General features: G+C 42.6%; 1 protein-coding gene across 13 annotated transcripts in view; it reads left to right on the forward strand.

Moving 5' to 3' along the window:
- PTPRT (protein tyrosine phosphatase receptor type T) overlaps window positions 1-20,929 on the forward strand; it is a 1,128,767-nt gene that overhangs the window by 951,542 nt on the left and 156,296 nt on the right. For 8 of the 13 annotated variants that reach the window (XM_032295649.1, XM_032295654.1, XM_032295655.1 and 5 more), the window contains 2 exons: window positions 4,039-4,174; window positions 16,359-16,388. In XM_032295649.1, coding sequence (XP_032151540.1) covers window positions 4,039-4,174; window positions 16,359-16,388 — 166 coding nt within the window. The remainder of the gene's footprint in view (window positions 1-4,038; window positions 4,175-16,358; window positions 16,389-20,929) is intronic. The other 5 variants (XM_032295652.1, XM_032295658.1, XM_032295657.1 and 2 more) reach the window with 2 other exon arrangements.

The following is a 20,929-nucleotide window of genomic DNA, read 5'->3' on the forward strand; positions in this document are numbered from 1 at the left end:
TATCAGCTTTGCTGCCTGTTGGCTGAATTCATTGAATTTGTCTAAACCTCTGGGCTCTGCCCTTTCAGACAACCCCCTGGAATCCCCTGAATGTTCTTCTGTGGCCCTCAAGTATGTTCTGTTGTAGGTTTATCGTCATTGCTGAAGGTGCTTCTATTTAGGAACATCTTAGAATTCTTTGGGGAAAAGTTTTCTAATGCTCACCCAAGATATTCACTTTCCATTGTGTGTGGACTTGATTCTACCCTGGGAACAGCCTTTGGCACAGTTGACCATGCCCTCCTTTTTGAAACACTCTCTTCTCTTGGCTCTAGGTTGCTACACTCTCCCAGGTGTACTCCCTAGCTGTCTAGTCACTCCTGTTTCCCATGCAGGCTTATCTGTCTCCCTCTACTCACTAATTACTGCTGACCATCAAGTCTCTATGCTAGGCCTGTTTCTCCTTCCACTCTTTATTCTCTCCCAGGGTGATTTCATCAACAGGCACCCATGCTTCAAATACCATCTGTGTGCATATGACTCACACATTTTTGCCTCCAGCTCTGACCTTTAATTTAAAGCTCCAGATCGCATTTTTGACTACATACTTTTCTGGAGTATATCTCAAGCTCAAGTTGCCCCAGATATATTTTCCCCCTAAAGCTCTTCTTTTTCCATTGTGTCTGTAACCCATAAACATTACTATCATCCACACTATCATGCAAGCCAAAGATTTGTGGTCATCCTTGACAGTTCTTTCTCCTTTATTCCCCATATCCAATCCATCAACAGATTTTATCTATAGCTTTTTCAAGTAATTATCTCTTTTATCACATCTTTCTATCTTCGCTGTCATCACCTGAGTCTGAGCAAGTGTCATCTCCCATCTGAATGCTTGCAGTGGTCTCAAAACTGATTTCAGCAATCCACTTCGGTTCCACACAAAAGCTGGAATTATCTGTTGGAAATACAAATCTGACCATATCATTGCTCCTTGAATAACACTTAAATGATGCCCTGTGTTCTTTGGGTTAAAGAACAAAAACCCTCATTGTGGCCAGTAATATCCTGTGTGAACTGATTCACGATGCCCTCTCCAGCTTCTTTCTCATCCTTCCCTCCTTTCTTTCTTGCCCTGGTTATACTAAATTTCTTTCATTTTTAGTACAGCAGAGTGTTTGCCCCATTGCACAGCCTTAGCCAAGACTATTTCTTCTGCTGCTCCCATATACTGCTTTCATGATTCCTTTACCTGGTTATAGCCTGTCTTCCTTTGGAGCTCACCCCTATTAGCTGCTTTCTCCAAGAAGCAATTCACTTTTTTTTTAATTATGCAATATCTATTTACAAGTGTTATGTGCATCTCTGTTCAAACCTTAACAGGGTTCAAGTTTGCTGTTACTGATTCTTGATTTATTAATTGTATTCCCCTACCCCAAGTCACCACTAATTGTAGACTCTGAGAGCAGGAACTGTGCCTGTTTTGCTCACCACTGTATCACCAAATGCCTGGCCTATGATCACTTACTGAAGGAATGAAGTATGAGTCTCATTAGACCAAGCTCATAGTATTGTTCCCAGAGTAATAGGATCTTCTCTAGGGGGTCTTTGCCTTTGCACTCCTAGTCTCTAGAACAGGACCTGGTAGCAGGCACTAAGTAAAATGAGGCTGTGCCAATGAGTGAATGCTCCAGAGACAACCCTTCCTCCAAATCTAAATAAGAAGACTCTGTCAATATTGAGGAAATTGGGATCTGAGATTTTCCCCTTCCTTTATCCTTGCTACATTGTGGATTAGCCACATCTCAGAAATCATGTCTCGCCTGGTAAATGGGGGCTGCATGGGAGCTACTCAGAACCAGCCCCCTGCCCTGCCCCCCGGAACATCAGACCAGCCCTGCTAAAGAGATGGTGGCCAACTCTTTCAGGAATTCTCTAGGCTGTAGATGAGCAAAGTCTGCTCAGGCAGCCCTGGAATTTGTTGAGTTGGTTTTGCCATTAGCTTGTGAAAGGAATGAATAAAATTCCTCAGTCATAAGTCCTTCTAGGAAGAGAATCCCTGACTCTACAGATGGCATAGTTTAGCACACAGCACATGGGCACTCAATGGCAAGGTAATGAATGATTGAATGGATAAATAAAGCACACAGCTGTGGTTCACTCACCCTCATATTATGTTATAATCATTGTTAAGCAGCAGTGAGGAGGAGGGAGGCCTGTGCTAGACACTAGCATTAGAGAGATGAATAGGGTGACTTACCATTCTCACTAGAAAGACTTGGCTAAGCAAACCCAACATGTCTAAGTTACAACAGCTTGGGAAAAGTGTTCTGAGAGAGGAAACATTTAACGCTCTTAAGCAAAAAGAAAGGGGTGCGTCAGTGTGCTGGAGGGCTTAAACATCAGTACATTTGGGGAATCAGGACCATAGCTTTTAGGGAGCAGCGTTCCTTAAACTCAAAACTCAGCTAAGTTCTATGAACACATGACTTTAAAAAAGAGAAAACTCAATTTGCTTCCATGAGAACAAATGTGTGTGGGCAGAGACGTCATCCCTTTAGCTAAACACTAAACAACCACAAACATTTAGGGAGCCCCTATTACCAGTCAGAGTCTGTGCTAACATGGGAAAACTAAGATAAACGAGACATAATCTTGCCTCTGAGGAGTTTGCAGACCACTGGAGGAGACAGATGTGAAAACAAATAACTAATAATATTGGTGCATTGTAGTAAGAGATATTGTGAGGCATGTGCAAAGTGTTATAAAGTGTTAATAGAATTTAGAGAAGAGGGAGAAACTCTCCCAGGGGCACAGGCTCAGAGAAAGTGTATTGGCTGATGAAGAATGAGCTGATGTGAACGTGGAAGAAAAAATGGAATGGGTTAGGAAAAGGATGGATTGGATATTAAGCTTAATCACACTTAAAGGCTTGCACCTTAATGGTTAGCACCAATGGGAATATGAACAGAAGCAGGAGGAAATTAATTTAAGGTGCTGGGAACCCCTGGAACACTCTAGAATGTCTGAAGTAACAAGTTGCCTCTCTCCCTAGTACATAGCATGAAGATACTGACTTGGGGCATTCTTTGCTTGCTTACTTTGATATGACATAAGCAGAATGTTTGTTTTAGGGAGAAGGGATTGAGGAACTAAGTAACTTAAGAGTTCAATTCAGGGTTTCTGACCATTGAGGTCCAAAATTGGAATCAGAAAACCTGTGGAATTCTGGCCCTGACCTTCATTAGCCATGTGACTTTTAGTGACTTCCCTTGGTTTTCTCATCTATAAAATGGGAAAATCAGCATCTGTCTTTGGGAATGTTTGTGAGGATTGACAAGGCTAGATCAGTGAAATTACCCAGCACAGGGCTGAGGATCTAATAAGCGGCCAGTTACCTGCTTCCTCTACTGAGGATTGTGTCAGTAAGTTACCACCTGCTAGAGCATGTTGCATTAGTACTAAATGGTAAAAATGGAGCTGATCAGATTTAAGTGTTTTTTTGAACCCAAAGTGTATTTAAGTTCCCTTGAATACACAAACTTTTTACCCTACCATTTATTTCCTATAAAGAACAAACAAAAAACTCTTTTTATCTTTAAAAATCCAGTGATTTAAATTGTGTTGCCCCAACATCAAGCTTAATGGGGCAACCCATTACCTGAAAGAATAAAGGAGGGCTAGATATAATTCCACAAGCCCAGGAACTGTTCCATGGTTTGATCCTGGGGACAAAGCAACATGAGAGAAAACATTCTTAACTTGATTCGCCTTAAGGAACAGGATGCTCCAGCACATTGCCTAAGTGAGAACTTGGGCAACTCACTTAATTTCTCTGCATGTCCGTTTCTTCATCTCAAAAGAATCTCATTATAATTCCAACCTCACAAGAACTTGATCCTCAAAAGGTGTTAAATGGGACAATGTCTAGGATGTCCTTAGCACAGTGCCTGGCACATAGTTAGCACTAAACTAAAGGAAGCTCTTATCACGATGATTATTTTCTAGTGACATGTGTGGGCCCTTTCAACACTGTTGTCCATCCCTTTCCTCTCCTAGGTGCTTCCACCCAGAATTCTAACACTGTGGAGCCAGAGAAGCAGGTGGACAATACCGTGAAGATGGCTGGCGTGATCGCCGGCCTCCTCATGTTCATCATCATTCTCCTGGGCGTGATGCTTACCATCAAAAGGAGGTGAGTCTCTGCTGCTGCCCGGAAGACTCTGCTGAGCCGAGGTGACCCCAGCATGGCTGTGTGGCCAGGTTTTTGCTCTGTTTATCATTATCCAGCAGGGATCTGTAACTACTGAGGTCCTGAAATACTTGGGCAGGCTATGGTTCATTGTGTTGCTGATGGAAGGGTGCGTGCTGCCTGCACACGGGCAGGTAGTCCTGAGGCAGCCAGCTTCTTCAGGGCCTGTGATCCCCATGGCTGGGCCACCTCTATGTACTGTGGGATTCCATGTATCACGAAATGAGTCTTGCAGGAGTTGATGGCTGTATTGTAATCAATCATGTCATCAAGACAGCTTAGGAGCCCCAGGAACATAGGTGAGCCCAGAAATACAGTTGCAGAAAGTAATGTTTTACCATTCTCACCTCCATTTGCCCTGATTTCCATTGGTCAAATAATAGCATCCCAAGCTGCCCTCTGCTTGAGAGATGAAGCCCACAGTGGTGTGAGAGTTCCCAATAGAGTCCTATTACAGGCTCTGTACTATGCCCTGTCCCACAGAACCTTCCCAGCTGGGTTGCTGCTGCTTGTCACCTCTCAACATGTCTCCCTGGAGAAAACCAGCAAACAGTTTTCTCATACTGTGTGTTTTCTCCAGTTGCATTTCTCATGAAAGCATACATGCAGATTCCTCCCTTATTTCCAAGATTTACTACACTAGCGTCTTCTGTTTAAGAGGCATTCACAAGGCTTGAGGATAATACAATGAAACTACAGAGAGGGAAAGAAAATATCAAGGATGAACATCAGCTACCACTGTGCGCAGGATGTACCGGTTATTCCTCTAAACAGGGAGTCTTAAGGGGCTATCCCCTTAGCCCCTGCCTGCTACCATGTTAATACACCTACTTCACACCTCCATGTCTTCTGTTTCAATGCCAGCATCCCAATTTTGGTCTCTACCTTCCCACTCCTCAGTCTGTCATAGCAAACAACACATCTATCCACATTACAATACTATGTGATACATTGTGCCCTGCTCCCAGGCAAAAGGGCCTTCTACATTATTAACAACACCAACACCTCAGCCTGAAGCTCTGGGTGTGCTTATAATGGGAGTAACTATAAAGTGAGTCGTTTGTGTTCATTTTAACCTCCTCTGAGTATCTTCCTCGACTCTCACATCTATCAAAACTGTCCGTCAGACCCAAGAACAAGGGCTGGGAACTTGCTTCCATCTGTAGGATGAAAAATGCTCATCAAATGTTTCCCACCAGAATAAAGGGACAGAATACTCCCAACAAGTAATTCCAGCTTCTACCTTAGGAACCACATGAATATAAAATGCAGAGTTTGTTTTTTTTTTTTTTTTAAAGCAATATCCCAATTTCCAGCCACCAGTGATTTAGAAATACCAGGATCCCCACTACGCATGCAGACAATCCCCTCTTGGCTATGCAAGCACTAGGGTGTCCCTCTGTCTGTTTCTCATGGTTCTGCTTTGGATCAGTCATACCTGCCTCTGGCCAGGACATCATACTGTGAGGACATCTTTTCTTGACAATTTTTTATCTTGCCTCAAGCTCCCAGCAGAATAGCTTAAGAGCTAAGGTTCTCATCCAGCTACTGATTTTCTGGTTGGAGAAACTAGGGATAAGAAAAGGAGGTACTATGTTAATATTGGGGATGAAGAGCCCTCAAAGGGTTAAGGACAACACTGCATTGTCATATCACCATCATCGCTGATAACACATGGTCACATGATATGTCCCAGTGAGTAGTCTGCTGCTATTACGTGGGGTAGAATATGACTTTTGATTTCTCTGGGGGCAGTAAGCACATTGTACATGTAAGATCATTGACATATTTCTTAGAGGGACAGGTGTATTCGAGGCAGAGGTGAGTTTGGGATTGTGTACCCAAATTAATGGAACTGAATACCTCTTTGATAGACTTGAAATTTTCCTATTCTTTGCTACCGATTTGTAAATCAGATAGGCTTTTCCAATTTTGCTCTTTCTAAAGCCTGGCTTAACCCACGTCACCATCATCTGTGAGATTGTGAAGAGATTTCACTTCCTTCTCACAGCTATTTCTGAAATGTGTGACTTTTTGGGAGGGAGGAAAAGGCTTTATGTTTCCAGGGTGGGAGCAACTATAAAGTGAGTCCTTTGTGGTGGTTTTAACCTCCTCTGAGTATTTTCATCATCTTTCATGTCTATCAAAACTGTCCATCAGACCAGGTATCACATGATCACCATTTCTCCCCAAGAGGCAAAACCTGGGCATTGCATGTTGGGGAGTGCTAATCAGTGTTTACATATACAGTGTCTTTTGAAGAAAATAAGACATTTTTTTTGGCCTAGTTGATTGGAACAATTTACAAATGGAGAGAAAGAGAGAAATTGCACCTAGGCCTGTACTCTTTCCATTAACCTACAGTGTCTTCCTGTGTCTAGAGATGCCCCAAAGGACAGTGAAACTCTTTTGCACCTTTTCTGTCCCCAGCTGCCCCAGCCGCAAATATATATATGTATGTGTGCATATATATTTTATATATATATATATATATATATATATATATATATATTAGTATATACTACACTGACTAATTGAGTCTGTTACCAACTTACTGTTGGCCAGAATACTGTCTACATCTACCTGAAAGGAGGATGTATTCAAGTCAAAGAAACTTCCAAATAACAGGCTCATCACATAGCTCAGGATCCTGGTGTTAACATCTTCTCAGTGTCCTGTGATCACCTACAGTGCTTGGACTCAGGAGTTCTCAGAGGATAACACCTGCTACACCCCCTCCACTAGCTTAAGCTTGCCTGGGTCTTTTCCCTGCCTTCCCTAGGCATCAACATGGTTGCTTTCTGGGGTTTGTTTGTTTGTTTTTTCCTGTTCCTAATAGATTCAACTGACTCAAACTCTCCCTAAAGCTGTAGCCACAGATGTTTCCAGCACACATAAGATGTCCCCAGTTTTTCCCTCTGAAGGGTTTGTGATCATTGACCTTAGAGCTTCCTTGCCACTCTCCAAAGACAGTCCTTCTCATCCTGTTAGGGGTTCTTTTGTGACACAGAACTAGAAGACAGGCAGATAATGGGCTTGAGATCCAAGGATGAAGGGAAGGTTTTAATGGGAAAAAAAAAAAGCTAAAGTAATTTACATTTAGTAACTGAAAACAAAACAGAGAGAGGAGGGAATAGAGAGAATATCAACAAAACCTGAGAGGTGTTTTGTTGTGGTTGCTTGGTTTTGTTTTGTAACTGGGGGAGGGAGATCTTGAGAAATGAAAAGCAGAAAGGGATATGAGATATTGGTGGGCAATTTAAATGGAATTCTCTTATAGTTTAAAGAGAAGAAAATTAAAGTTTAGCATTCTTTTTGCATTACCTTTGGCTGTTTGAACTGGGCTTTATTGAATGTGGAGCCATATGGAATCAGGAATGCACGGACATGCACAGGATGGTATGAGCATTGTAAGAAGGGATCCTGGAGCCCCTCACTGACAGAGTTAACTACCAGGGTGCTTTTAGCCACACCAGATACAAAATATCCATCCTTATGCTGTCACTAGATAGTGGCTCCATCTTTTTCTTCTGGATCTATTGATCATATCTAGAGCTCTGAATGTTCTGTAATGGGTACCCCATGTCATTATGTAGTAAAACGTACCTCCTTGTCATGAGCACCATGTTAAGTCCTGACCTAGAGGAAGACCTTTCTTACTGACTCAGCACAGCAGTCCTGGTCATCTTCATCCCTGGCGTTCTCCCACCTCCTCTAAAGTCAGTCATCAAGAGGTCGCATGACCAATTCTATGTTTTCTTAATACCGTGGAGCACTGTGTGCCTTTCTTGCAAATTAAAATGAAAAGATCAAGTCTTATTGCCTTAACCAGTATGTCTCCATAGTTGAAGGTGTTTATTAGCCACTCACTTATGAGAAGTTCTAGAATTTAAGGTTTGTGGAGTGTGGAATTATATGTATGTGCACACAAGTTTCATACAGTTCAATTTTATGCCGTCGGACACACTTCCTGGAGTTCTGAACATGGCCCCTTAAACTTAAAGCATGGCCAGGCATTTATGCCTAGGGAAATACCAAAGACAAGTTATGCGGGACTTTTCGCAAGTTCCACACTCCTGAACTTGTCTGGATCCCACACTAACCTGTCCATCACATTTTAATTTTCAGATGAGAACTAGGAAATTTTAGGGAGCTATATTCAAAGTTGGTGCCATCCAAGGTTATAGCCAGACCCTATCTCCTCCCCTGCTCCTCTGCCCAGCTCTTCCTGGTCCAGCCTGAACTTTTTGCCAAACTTTCCTTGCCTGTCCAAATGGAAACTTTTGTTCCAAGAGTATATTGGGAGTGTCTTGAGTATAAATATGAGTGTCTATTCTGAAATTTTATATGCATCTCTGGTTATACATTTTCTGTGACTTGTACCTGTCCTCCAGTATCTCCCAGTCTAATGGATGCACAACTTGTAGCTGTGGACAAAGGATCAGAAAAACCAAACCCAAATTTTTAGTCCTGTTGATTTGCTGTTAATCTTGGAGAAGCAACTTAACAAATCTCAGCCTTTGCTTTCCCTTCTATGAAAGGTAGCCAGTTTTATGGGGCGATTCTAAAGATCAAATGAGCTAATTATTGGAATAGGCTTTGTTCCCTGAACCTGCCTGAGGAATTACAATGCACAATATCTACAGAAACATTCATCTCCACATGACCATCAACTGTACCAAGCCAGCTCCAAACCCATTACTAATATGCTAATGGCAGGGTTGCAATCAATGCTTACACACTAACATAATTTGCATCATTTTCCATTTAAACTGCAGCCATATTCTGATTTTAATCTTCCTAATAATCATAGTAGAGTAGGTCTGTTCCTTGTTTGAAAAGAAGAAACTGAAGTGCAAAGAGGTCACGTGAGTTGGCGAAGGTTTTGAGTAGAGTTGATATGGAAACCCAGTCTCTGTGTCTCCAGAGCTCGTGCTGCTAACTTCTACTCTGTCAGTCCAAGGAGACTGACAGGAAATAAGCAAATCCTGGACTAAGAAATATGGGCTCAGATTCTTTTCCTCTCTGGGGCTTGGTTTTCCCAATTTCACTATATTCTTCTTTGTGCATGCTGATTCCCTGAATGAAATGTCCTGAGATTCTCTTGACCTACAAAGTTCCTATCACACTCTGACTCTCAGCCTCTTGTCCTTCCAAGTAGGACTCCCAAGTGTTACCATCTCAGCAAAGCCTTCCCACCAGCCTCCTACCCCAGGAAGATTCAATGATGCTCCTCTGCATGCAGCCACTGTGCCATACACACAGGTCTGCATTTGTGTATTTATCAAACTGCCCGGTGGTTGTAGTTTTGCTGGCCTGAAGCTGGAAATGGCCTAAAAGGAAGGGGTTCCTTCTGCTTCAGTCCCCTCTTGCCAGAGCTCCATTATCCGTATCATCTGCCTCTGAACATCTACCTTGAAAATCCCTCAGGTATTTCATTTTCAAAGTCAAAATCATTACCTACTCCCCAATCTTCATTCACAGGCACTACCTCCTATCCCATCATCAAACAGATGGGAGTCCAACACCCTGGGTTCTTTACATTCTCTTGATCACATCTTCTCTCTCTCCCTCTCCCTCTCCCTTTCCTTCTCTCTGTCCACTATCTTTTCTCTGGGTCAGACCTCTTTAGCCCCATTGCATGAGTCTCCTCACTGACCTTCCTAACTGCTCCCCACCCCTCCAACTTATCCTCCACACTGTAGCCAGCATCATGTTCAAAAATAAAGCTTGTATTCTCAAACCTGTCATCTGAAACCCTTCAGTGGCTTCTTCTCCATAACCATGGTTCACGAGTGGAAGTGAGGGAAGAAGCACCTAAGTCAACTGGGAACTTTGTCAAGTGGTGCTGTCTCCCTGCCCCATAGGGAAACAAGTTTCTTAGTTTTTCTTGGCTTTTTAGTTTATTTCTTAGTTTTTCTGACAAGTCTCCTAAAGTCTCACCTCTACTCCATAAGTTTTGCTTATGAACTTTCTTCTTCAATGCCTGTGTTTCTCAGCTCCATGCGGCCAGCTATTACCCATGTTTAAGGGCTATTTCAGTAGCCACTTTCTCCTGTAAACCTTTCCTGACCTTTGATCTAGACAGAATCTCTTCACATCTGGATCCCCTCTGTGAGGACCCATGTTATTTTCTGCCTTTGTATTCACATCGTATTTCCCTGCTAGACCATCGGCTGTGTATTCTGATACATCCTCATCTCCAATGTGCCTTGCAAATACTAAGAATTTCCTAAAAAACAAGTTGAATGAGAAAGCCCAGTGGAATTAAAACAGATCAACTCTCCATCTGTCGTACAAGAGAGCGTCACTCAGAGAACAGACCTAAATGTCAATTTCAGCATCGATGGTGTGTGCACCAAGTCCTGTGGTGGGAGGGTGGCAAGGCAAGGCTGGAGGGCAGTGTGTGGAAGATAGGCCATGGTCTGAACCTTCAGAGGGCACATTGTCTACCCAGAAACAAAACAAAACAAATGATGAGGCAATCAGAAAAGTGAACTCAGGCCAAGCTAAAAGAGGCAGTGCATAGTAGTAAAGGATACTACACATCAGAAAACTGAAATGCAAGTAGAGTTTAAGGAAATTGCCTGGAATCACATAGCTAATAAATGGCTGAAGTGAGTTCCAATTTGGACAGTCTGATAATGGAAGCCACACTCTGAAACATCATCTACCCCGAATTAAATATAAAACAAGACCTGCTGAGATACCAAATTGTGTGGCATAATTTTGAGTGATTTGTTGAGGTAGGAAAAAGGCCCAAACGCCCAAACAAAATGTGTCATCTTCTGTTCATCCTGTTCTAAACTGCTCCTTCCTCTACACCTGAAAATGGAATCCTGCTCTTTCTGCTTGCACCTACGTGGGCAGCCACATAAGCTAGGAACGTGGAAGTCCTCTTCCGTATATTCACATTTAATCACCTATTGATTTTGTGTCTTAACCACCTTGCACACTGACCTTTCTTTGCCATCCCCATGGCCATTGCAAAGGAAGCCCCCAGTATTTCTTGTGTTGGCCAATCAGTGATTGTGTAACCGCAGTCATACTGCCTTTGACTTTCCCCTCACCCTGCTGCTAAAATTAATCATTGACAACAAATATTTGGCCATGTAATTTCTTGAGTCTTCCCTGTGACCTATGTACAGGACTGAGACCAAGCTCCTCAAACTCTTTGGGAACTAGCCCTTCCAACATCTTGCCATTCCCACTGTGTTAACCCACCCACCCAAACCACAAGCTCAGTTCCATCTGCCTAAAATTGCCCTTTCCCTCTCCTCCATCTGACTTCTTTTTTACTGTACCACTCAGGCATCCCAGATTCTGAGACATCTTGCCTGCTTTTCCTCCTCACCCCTAACCCCAGGTATGGACTCACAGCTCCCTGTTTTGACTCATCATACGAGTTATCATGACAGAAGATAATATAATAGCTATTAAGATAGGCTCTTTAAATCAGACTCCCTGGATTCAAATCCCTGCCATACGACTCAATGACTATGTAAATGTGAGAAAGTTGCTTAACCTCTCTGAGTCTCACTTTTCTCATCTGTAAACAGGGATAATACTGCCTCATAAGGTTATTGTGAAGATTAAATAAAATAGTTCGTGCAATATAATTAAAACAGTACCTGACACATAATTGATCTCCTACTATTTAAGTGACAGCTTTTATTATCATCTGCTTTATAATTTGCTTGTCTGGCTCTCTCATCAGACATATGGGCTAGATTAGTATCTCATTTGTCTTTCTATGTCTACTTGACAGAGATAAGGATATAGGCCCTTGAGAAGTTTCTCAATTAATGATGGAAAGATAGATAGATGATGGATGGATTGATGGACCTATGGGCTCTATAGATAGGTGGGTGGATGGATGGTTGGATGGATGGATGGATGGATGCATATATGCATGGGTAGGTTTTTGGATGGACAGATGGATAGGTGGCTGAACGGGTGGGTTTATGATCTAGATAGATGGGTAGATGGTCAAATGGGTGGTTAGATAGACAACTTTGTCCCGTTTAAATTGTATGGAACAGAAGAAAACTGTGCCTGAAGTCAATCTTGTCAGCTATCTCAAATAAGGTTCTGCAGTCTGTGATTTATTAAGTTTGGGGTTATTGTTTTGTTTTGTTTTGTTTTCTGAGCACAGCTGTCTTCCTGCTCAGGATTTTTTGTTTCAGGCAATCTGTTACTTGCAATATCACTGTATCCTTGTAAATTTAGACCTTCAGTAAATCGTCTTCAAGGCTTAGAAAAAAACACACACGTAAACTTTTTTGGTCACAGAGGAAAGACCTGTGATACTTGACCTAGAAGATTTTTCAGTTTAATTGGTAAAAGAGATTCAATTAATAGAAGTTTGTCAGTTACCATTATCCTAGAGTTGCCTTGCTGCTGGGTCAGAGATAGCAGCAGGAGGGCTTTTGATGACAGCCAGGATAACTCAGAAAAACAACTTGGACAAGGTGATCTGTGGTTTGAAGGTGAAGAAGGAACCATGTTTTCTTGGCTCAGACAGAAGCGAATCCTGAAGGCTGACAGCAGAAAAACTAGAAGGTCCAGAATGCTCAGTGTAGCCTGAGGCTGAGGAAGGGGTGGCTGCTGACAGTGAGGAGGCGCAGCTCAGAACGGAGACCTTGCAACTGGTCCAAAGATACACAAAGCCTTTGACCTAGTGAGACGTGGACTTATAGTCTTTTATTCCTCAGCTAACGGTGAGAGTCATAATATCTGCTCCTCAGGATTGTGGGGAGGATTGAAAGAGATAAGACATGTGACATCCCAGTGCCTGACTCACCAGATTTCTCAAGATATATCAGTTTTCATCCTTCCTTGAAAGCAGTACAGGCTTGAGGTCAAGAACGTGAGCTATAAGCTTTAGAGCCATGTTGCTATCAAGTCCAGTTACTAGCTGTGTGATCTGAAGTGACTTCTCCTTGTTTGCCTCAGTTTCTCTGTCAGTATAGTGGAAATGGCAATAATACCTATCTTTTAGGGCAGCTGTGAGGAATACATGAGTTAATGTGCGCTGAAGCTGAGAACAATACCTGAAACATAGTAATTGCTGTATAAGTATTTGTTCTTTTTTTTTTTTAGAGAGTCTCACTCTGTCGCCAGGCACCAGGCTGGAGTGCAGTGGCACAATCTCGGCCCACTGCAACCTCTGCCTCCCGGGTTCAAGCAATTCTCCTGCCTCAGCCTCCCGAGTAGCTGGGACTACAGGCGCACGCCACCACACCCAGCTAATTTTTGTATTTTTAGTAGAGTCGGGGTTTCACCATGTTGGCCAGGTTGGTCTCGATCTCTTGACCTCGTGATCTGCCCGTCTCAACCTCCCAAAGTGCTGGGATTACAGGCTTGAGCCACTGTGCCTGGCCTGTTCTTATTTTATTATTCCTAACGAGGCGAACACTTTGTTCCTGATGACCAGATTGAGAAGCACTAAACCTTATATCTGTGGATGAGGTGCAGACATAAACCACCCTTTATGGAGCCCAAATACATTCCAGATGTTTAGATTAATATAATATCAATTTAGATTAATATAATTTACATAAAATTCTTTATATATTACATATCATATCTAATTCGAGTATAATTTAGACTAATATAATGCTAATGCCTATGGTGATTCTTGGGAATACATAATTATTGCCCCCAACCTTCAGATAGAGCAACTGCGACTCAGGGCTGTTTAGTGACTTGTTCAAAGCCATATAGTTAGTTAAGTGGTGGTCCTGAGATGCTAAGGCTTATTGTATTTCCACTCCTTAAAGCTGGTTGAGCTGTCAGTCATCTATGCCATCCACCTTGGTGCATGGATCAGGAAAAAGAGGTCCGAAATGAAGAAGAAGAATTTACTTGCCCAACGTGTCACAATGGACAACTGAAAGATCTGAGATTAGAACACTGGCATCTTAATTATCAGCTTCGTGTTTTTGACAATGCGGAGAACATAGGCGTCCCTATAAGTCTTGATCAAATGAACCCTGAGTTTTAGGTCCCAGAGGAATCACTTTCCAGGCACTGAACTTACCAGCAGTGAGGTGGCAAAATGATCTCCTTATAGTGCCAACCTGTATTGCTGGCAAGGGGGATTTGATGACTATCTGTGGGAGCTTCCAGTTCCCACTCATCGTAGTCCTCAGCTCTTCACCCTCTCATCATCTAGGGCCACTGTTCTTTCAGTCTGGGATATTGAACAGTTTTCTTTGTGGCCAGATCTTGCTGCACTGTGGCTCATTTTCCCCAGTTCAGCCCCCTAAGGAGGTGTGGGGCTTTCCTTCTTCTGTGGCTTCTTATCTTTTAGAGTCACTTTCCTTCTGGGGGTGTAGGGTTGAGCTTTGCCAATTGATGAAAGAAAGACTAGAGATGGCCCTACCTTTCGAGCTTTGGGTATTTTTTACTTGAGATTGGAAAATTTTAGGCTCTGACAATGTGTCCCTCATTCTGCAGTTATAAAGACTGTGTTTTCCTGTACCAAGCAAATGGGATAATAGTTGCAAGTAATCAAATCATTCAAAAAAAGGAATCCTTTCTTGTCTACTCAGGTGGGTATTTGGAGGCCTGAATGATCTAGCCATTTTTCTCAATCTACGAATGTATCACTTATTGTCAGTATAGCTAAATCTGATGTGAAATAAAAACATTCCTATTTATTTTCTTACAACATATGAAAAGTTATAACAAAGGGAATATCATGATTTTATTTGAGTTTTGTGATTGTTTGGAAGCCAGGTGCCAGTAGGGACATTGGAAAGAGATTGAAAGCAGTGATTTTTCAAGCTTTCTTTTGGAGAATGATATCTTAAATGATACTCCAATGTATAAAATAGATAAAAATGGAGGTGCTTTGGTGGATGGTGGGGCCAGCAGCCTCACCTGCTCAGTACATCCTTCTTCATTACACAGGGGCTGCTATAGCTCCCCCAGATTTCTATGAACACAGTTTGAAAATTACTGATCTAGTTTAATGTGCCTAAGGGACAGATGCAGAAATGAAGGCACAGAGAGTTTATTCAAGGTCGAGTCTATTTAGATTGAAGGTTGGAACTCCTCCCTCTCAGTACAATGCTCTTCCATGATAAGGCTGGATTTTGTGCTGGTTGTCTACGGTCACAAAGCAAACTACCCCCAAAATTTAATGGCTTAAATAACAACAGTTATTTATTTTTCTCATGAGCCTTCACTTTGGGCAGAGCTTAAAGGGAATGACTTATTTCTGTTCTGTAATGTCAGGGGTCTCAGCTGAGATAACTTAGTTGGCTGAAAGTAGAATGGCTGGGGGCTGGTGGGACATCTCTTTCTCTTTATGTAGTCTCAGAGGCTCTCCTGGGAGCTCTACAGCATGGTTGCCTCAGGGAAGTTGGGCTTCTTATATGGAAATTGAGGGTTCCAAGAGAGAGTTATGGACAGAGCTGAGAGGCTTCTTTTTTTCCCTGGCTTGGAAAGTTCCAGAACATAATTCCTACCACATTCTGTTTACACAGGGCCAGCCCTGACTTAGTGTGGGAGGACACTCCATAAAGTCCTGTACACTAGGACGTGCAGATCACTGGGGAGCCATCTGGGGTGCTGGCTATATGATCTCCTTGCTTTGGGTATGACCTTACTAAATAGATTCTGATGTGAGTTTATGTGAAGCAGAGGAGACAGAAGAAGTTATTGTAGCATTGCTTACATCACAGGACATTATCATATGGAAGAGTGGTAGACTAGTCCTAGGAAGCCACAGAGAGCTGATCCAACACACACCACCCTGCCCCTGCTGCCCACACCAAAAAACAGAAAAAATCATAATTACAAGGAAGTTAGTTTTAGTTGACCATAAGGAAGAACTTTGAAACAACCACAACAGTCAACATGAAACTTCCTGTGACAGGTCATGAGTTTCCCTGTTATAGAAGAGGTCTTTCTTATTTCTTCTACCACTGGAAATATCTGATTCTCAGTGAAGATGATTAGTAGAGGAACTTGCATCTCCTTGAGCTTAGGGATGCTAAAATAATATGTGCATTTCTAAGAATCAAGATTTCATTAAAAATCTAATTCTTGTTTGTTTGTCTTTTCTTTTTCCCCCATTTTGGACATTTCCTTCATCTGACTGCCCATCAATATATAGAAGAAATGCTTATTCCTACTCCTATTACTTGTAAGTATCGAGCTGGTATTAACTTTGCTTCGTGCCCTGTAAGGGAATCTGTAGCATGCATTTCCCGCACCAACCAAGTGTCTGTTAGTTTCTCATTTTCTCTTCTGTCTAAGTTGTCTGTAGCCTTAAAGTTTTTATTTTGCATAAATGTGTTTCACTTGAAAGTGCACTGTCATTGTTCAACTTCGTTATGTTTCTGCCATCTTGGATTTTTTTCTTATTTTTGGAGATGTGAAGGGCTGTTTCTCCTTTGTAAGTGCAGTTTTCTAGTTAGGAATCCCTGAATTCCATCAAGCAGGGGGCCAAATCCTCCTGCAGGACTTGCACACATATGACAGAATCACATTCTTAGCAACTTCTGAATCCATTTGTTTCTACTTGAAGAATGGGTAGCCCTGGGGGCTCAGAGTTTAGAAAGGAATTCATTGGCTGTTTCTGCTATTTCAGAAAGTCTGCAGGGATTCATGACCTTATCTAGAACCAGCCTCACAGGTGAAAAAAACATCCAGTGTCTTTGCTTTGGGCTGGGAATATATGTTTGGTGTTTAGCATTATTTCATGTTATCAATGCATTTTATTCAGAGTTACAGATGGGTGCTTGCTTATCTGTTTTTTACACTTGCTAAATACAAGTGATTATTTTTTTAATTGATAAAACAGACGGCTTGGCACAGTGGCTTACGCCTGTAATCCCAGCACTTTGGAGGCCAAGACGGGCAGATCACCTGAAGTTAGGAGTTTGAGACCAGCCCAGCCAACATAGCAAAATTCTATCTCTACTAAAAATACAAAAATTAGCCAGACATGGTGGTGGGTGCCTGTAGTCTCAGCTACTCAGGAGGCTAAGGTAGGAGAATCGCTTGAACCCAGGAGGTGGAGGTTGCAGTCAGCCAAGATTGCGCCATTGCACTCCAGCCTGGGTAAAAAGAGCAAAACTCCATCTCAAAATAATAATAATAATAATAATAAACAGATTCTGAAAACAAAGGAGTAAGGGAGAACACTGTACAATAGATCCTTGGTGATAAAAAGTTAGAAAATCTCTGAACTAGTCCCACATTTGTAATATGCAGTTTTTTTTATTTTTGGAAATTGAGGTCCAGAGAGGTCATAGGGACATTATAAAGAGATTGAAGGATGTGAATTCATTGCACATCCAGCTAGCAAAAGAATAGGATTAAAACAGGGAATGCCTGGCTTCTGATAAAGTGCATTGCCCAGCACTCCATGTCTTCCCTCACCTCTGGCAAACTCAGCTTTATGAGAGAGGTTGTCCCTAACAGCATTACCTGCTGAAGACTTCACATATAAAGACGGAGCCAACAAAAGGCTGCCCCATCCCCTCTGCTCAGTGTTCAGTCCACAGGTGTTTAGGGCAGGTACTACCACCCTCATGTTATATGGGAACAAATGGACCCCCATCACCAATACTGGAAGTACCAGATCACTTATTTCATGTGTTTATTTATTCATCCCACAAACATGCTTTCAACATGCACATTATGTTTTAGATAGTGTGAATGAAGAAATGACTAGAACCCAGAGGTTCACCCTCACAGTATGCAAGCCTATCTGAGAGACTAGCATAAACTCACCTATTGGAAACGTCAGTTGAGAGACACCTCTACATACTGTGGTATAGGAGCACTTCGTTGAGTGGCAAATTTTTATATATGCAATTTTTTAAATCGTACTTTAGATTCTGGGGTACATGTGCAGATCATGGAGGGTTGTTGCATAGGTACCTAGATGGCAAGGTGATTTGCTGCCTCCATCCCCCTGGTCACCTATATCTGGCATTTCTTCCCATGTTATCCCTCCCCAACCTCCCCAACCCCTGCGGCTCTCCCTTAGACACCCCCAACAGACCCAAGTGTGTGATGCTCCCCTCCCTGTGTCCATGTGTTCTCATTGTTCAACACCTGCGTGTGAATGAGAACATGTGGTGTTTGAGTTTCTGTTCTTGTGTCATTTTGCTGAGAATGATGGTTTCTAGATTCATCCATGCCCCTACAAAGGACAATGATCTCATCATTTTTTATGGCTGCATAGTATTCCATGGTGTATATGTGGAGTGGCAAAATTTTTATGTGGCAAGGGATAATTATCAGTGCATTGAGAGATAGCTTTACCCATTACTGAAAAAATTAAAATTCGGATTAGAGTAAACTGCATCTTCAAAGGCGTGGAGGTACAAAACAATATAGTGAGTCATTGCTATGGTGGAAAGAGAATGAGCTTCGGGGGTGATGCAGCTCTGGGCTCATATCCTGCCTCTATCATGCACTGGCTATAGTGCCTTGGGCAAATTTTCTGAACTTTTTGAGTCTTTTTCCTCTTAATTATAAAATCAGGGTAATGATGCCTGACTCACAGAGTTGCTGTGAAGAGGAGATGAGATGATTTTGTAAAGCGCCTGGCACAAAGTTGACACTCGTGAAATGCTAGTTTTCTTTTTTTCCCGTTTCAGAAACCACAAGGTTTATAGCAGGAATGGTAGTCCCTGGAAGCCCCTCTGTTCCTCCAGGGCCTCTTAGGGCATTCATGTTCCACAGTAGAGGTAGGCATGCAGGACACATCACCACCTCTGGTACCTCACTCCCATCTCCCTATCAGCCAGTTTGCCTATCAGGGTCTTTGAATGCCCACTTTATATAGTGCTGTGTGCTGGGTGCTGGGGTGGAATCCAAGATAAGCAGTGTGAAAAGACAGAGGACGGATCTGCACATACTTGCAGTTCAAGGTGCAGTAATAACCACAGGCCTTTCAGTCGGTGCAGACAAAGTTCTATGCCACAGGTCCCAGAGCAGGAAGCTCATAGCAGCAGTGGGATGCAGACGCATCGAGACAGGACACAGGGTTTCTATAATTATATTCATTTTATATTCACCAACCCCAAGGCCCCCATGAGGGTCATACATCTTATGTCACTGCAAATAGCCTGCCTTCCATAGCGAAACCTGAGGTGGGCTGATTTTCTCTTAAGCACCATCTTCCCATCCCATCTACCACCAAGCACTTGTGAGAGATGAACCAGTTCCTAGACTTAAAGGGATTGAATGGGTAAGGTATAATTAATTATTAAGACAGGAGGGGAGAAGAGGAAACCCCCACCACATGCCAAGTATTTTGTACATACATTAGCTCAGTAAGGGCTTGGGGATGAGGCCCAGGAACTGACCATGATTAAAGAATCAGAAGAAGAGAGGCACTGGCAAAGTAGACAGACAGGCAGGAGAAAGACATAAGGCCCAAGAGGAGAAGGCTTTTGTGGCAGGAGTTGGTTGGCCATAGCAGATGCTGCAGAGGATGGAGGTGGGGACACGGCCCTTGGACACGGCCCTGATATTTGGCCATCAGAAGTCACTTGTAAAGGTTTTAGGGGTGAAGGTTGAGTAGGAAGCCAGCCTTCCCGGGGACCATGAGTAGAATTACCTTTTTCGTAAAACAGAGGAGAAACATGATACCAGCCACCTTAAAGATCAGAAAGTCCTGGGCAGAGATTTAGTTATAGTCGGGGAGCCTGGGCTGAAGGAAGGGACTGAAGATGCTGGAGGTAGGGGCTATGAAAGGGAAGGCCTGGAGGCGAGGTGTCTGGGGACAGAGAACAGTATAGGCGGGAGGAGGGACAGGCCTTGGAGACCATAGGAGTGAGAGAGATGCGTGGAAATGAGGAAAAAGAAGCAGAAAGGAAATGATGGCCCCCCATGTGCTAGTATATACCCCGAGGGGGTCCTTGAAGCCTCAGTCCTCAGCATGTGGACCATGGACAAGCAGCATCAGCATCACCTGGGAGCTTGTCAGGGATGTAGTATTGAGGGCCCCAGACCAGACCCCTGAATTAGAATCTGTATCATAACAAGATCCCGGCTGATTCACATACATGTTAGAGAATCACTGACTTAACTGGAGTCTCAGTTGTCTTATCTATAAAACAGGAAAAGTAATGCCCTCCTCATAGGTATTAGGGGCCACCTGGTCCTTTCAATGAATAAACACTGATTTCATTGAAGAGCTTGGTTAGCCAAAGTGTGTTCCCTCTTTAACACACTTTGGCTAACCAAGCTCTTCAATGAAATCAGTGTTTATTCATTCCACAGATATTTGTGGAATGCCCTCTACATACTAAGCATTGGACAAGCTTCTGGATATACAGGAGTTAGCACAAGTAAAAATCCCTATACACGTGGAGCTTTTTTAATGGAAGAGGTAGAAAGTAAACAACATATATAACAAAAATAAAAAGCATGTTATGTAATGGTAAGAGCTAAGAAGAAAAAATAAACTAGGGAAAGAGGAGATAATGTCTGGATTGGGGAGGAGCAGAGGAATTCTATTTTCCCCCAAAACAGTGAGGCCCTCAAGTGCTCTCCAACACTGAAAGTATCCCTATACAAGTACAGGGATCCACAAATATATTCTGTAAGGAGCCAGACGGTAAATTATTTTGGCTTTGCAAGCCCATGTGTTCTGTGTTGCATCTCTGTAACGCTGATGTTGTAGCATGAAGTCATAGCTACGTGTATGAGTGTGGCTGTGTT

This window comes from Sapajus apella, unplaced genomic scaffold, assembly GCF_009761245.1.
Source record: "Sapajus apella isolate SASKATOON/1434 unplaced genomic scaffold, GSC_monkey_1.0 scaffold33, whole genome shotgun sequence".
In the NCBI taxonomy this organism is placed as follows: domain Eukaryota; kingdom Metazoa; phylum Chordata; class Mammalia; order Primates; family Cebidae; genus Sapajus; species Sapajus apella.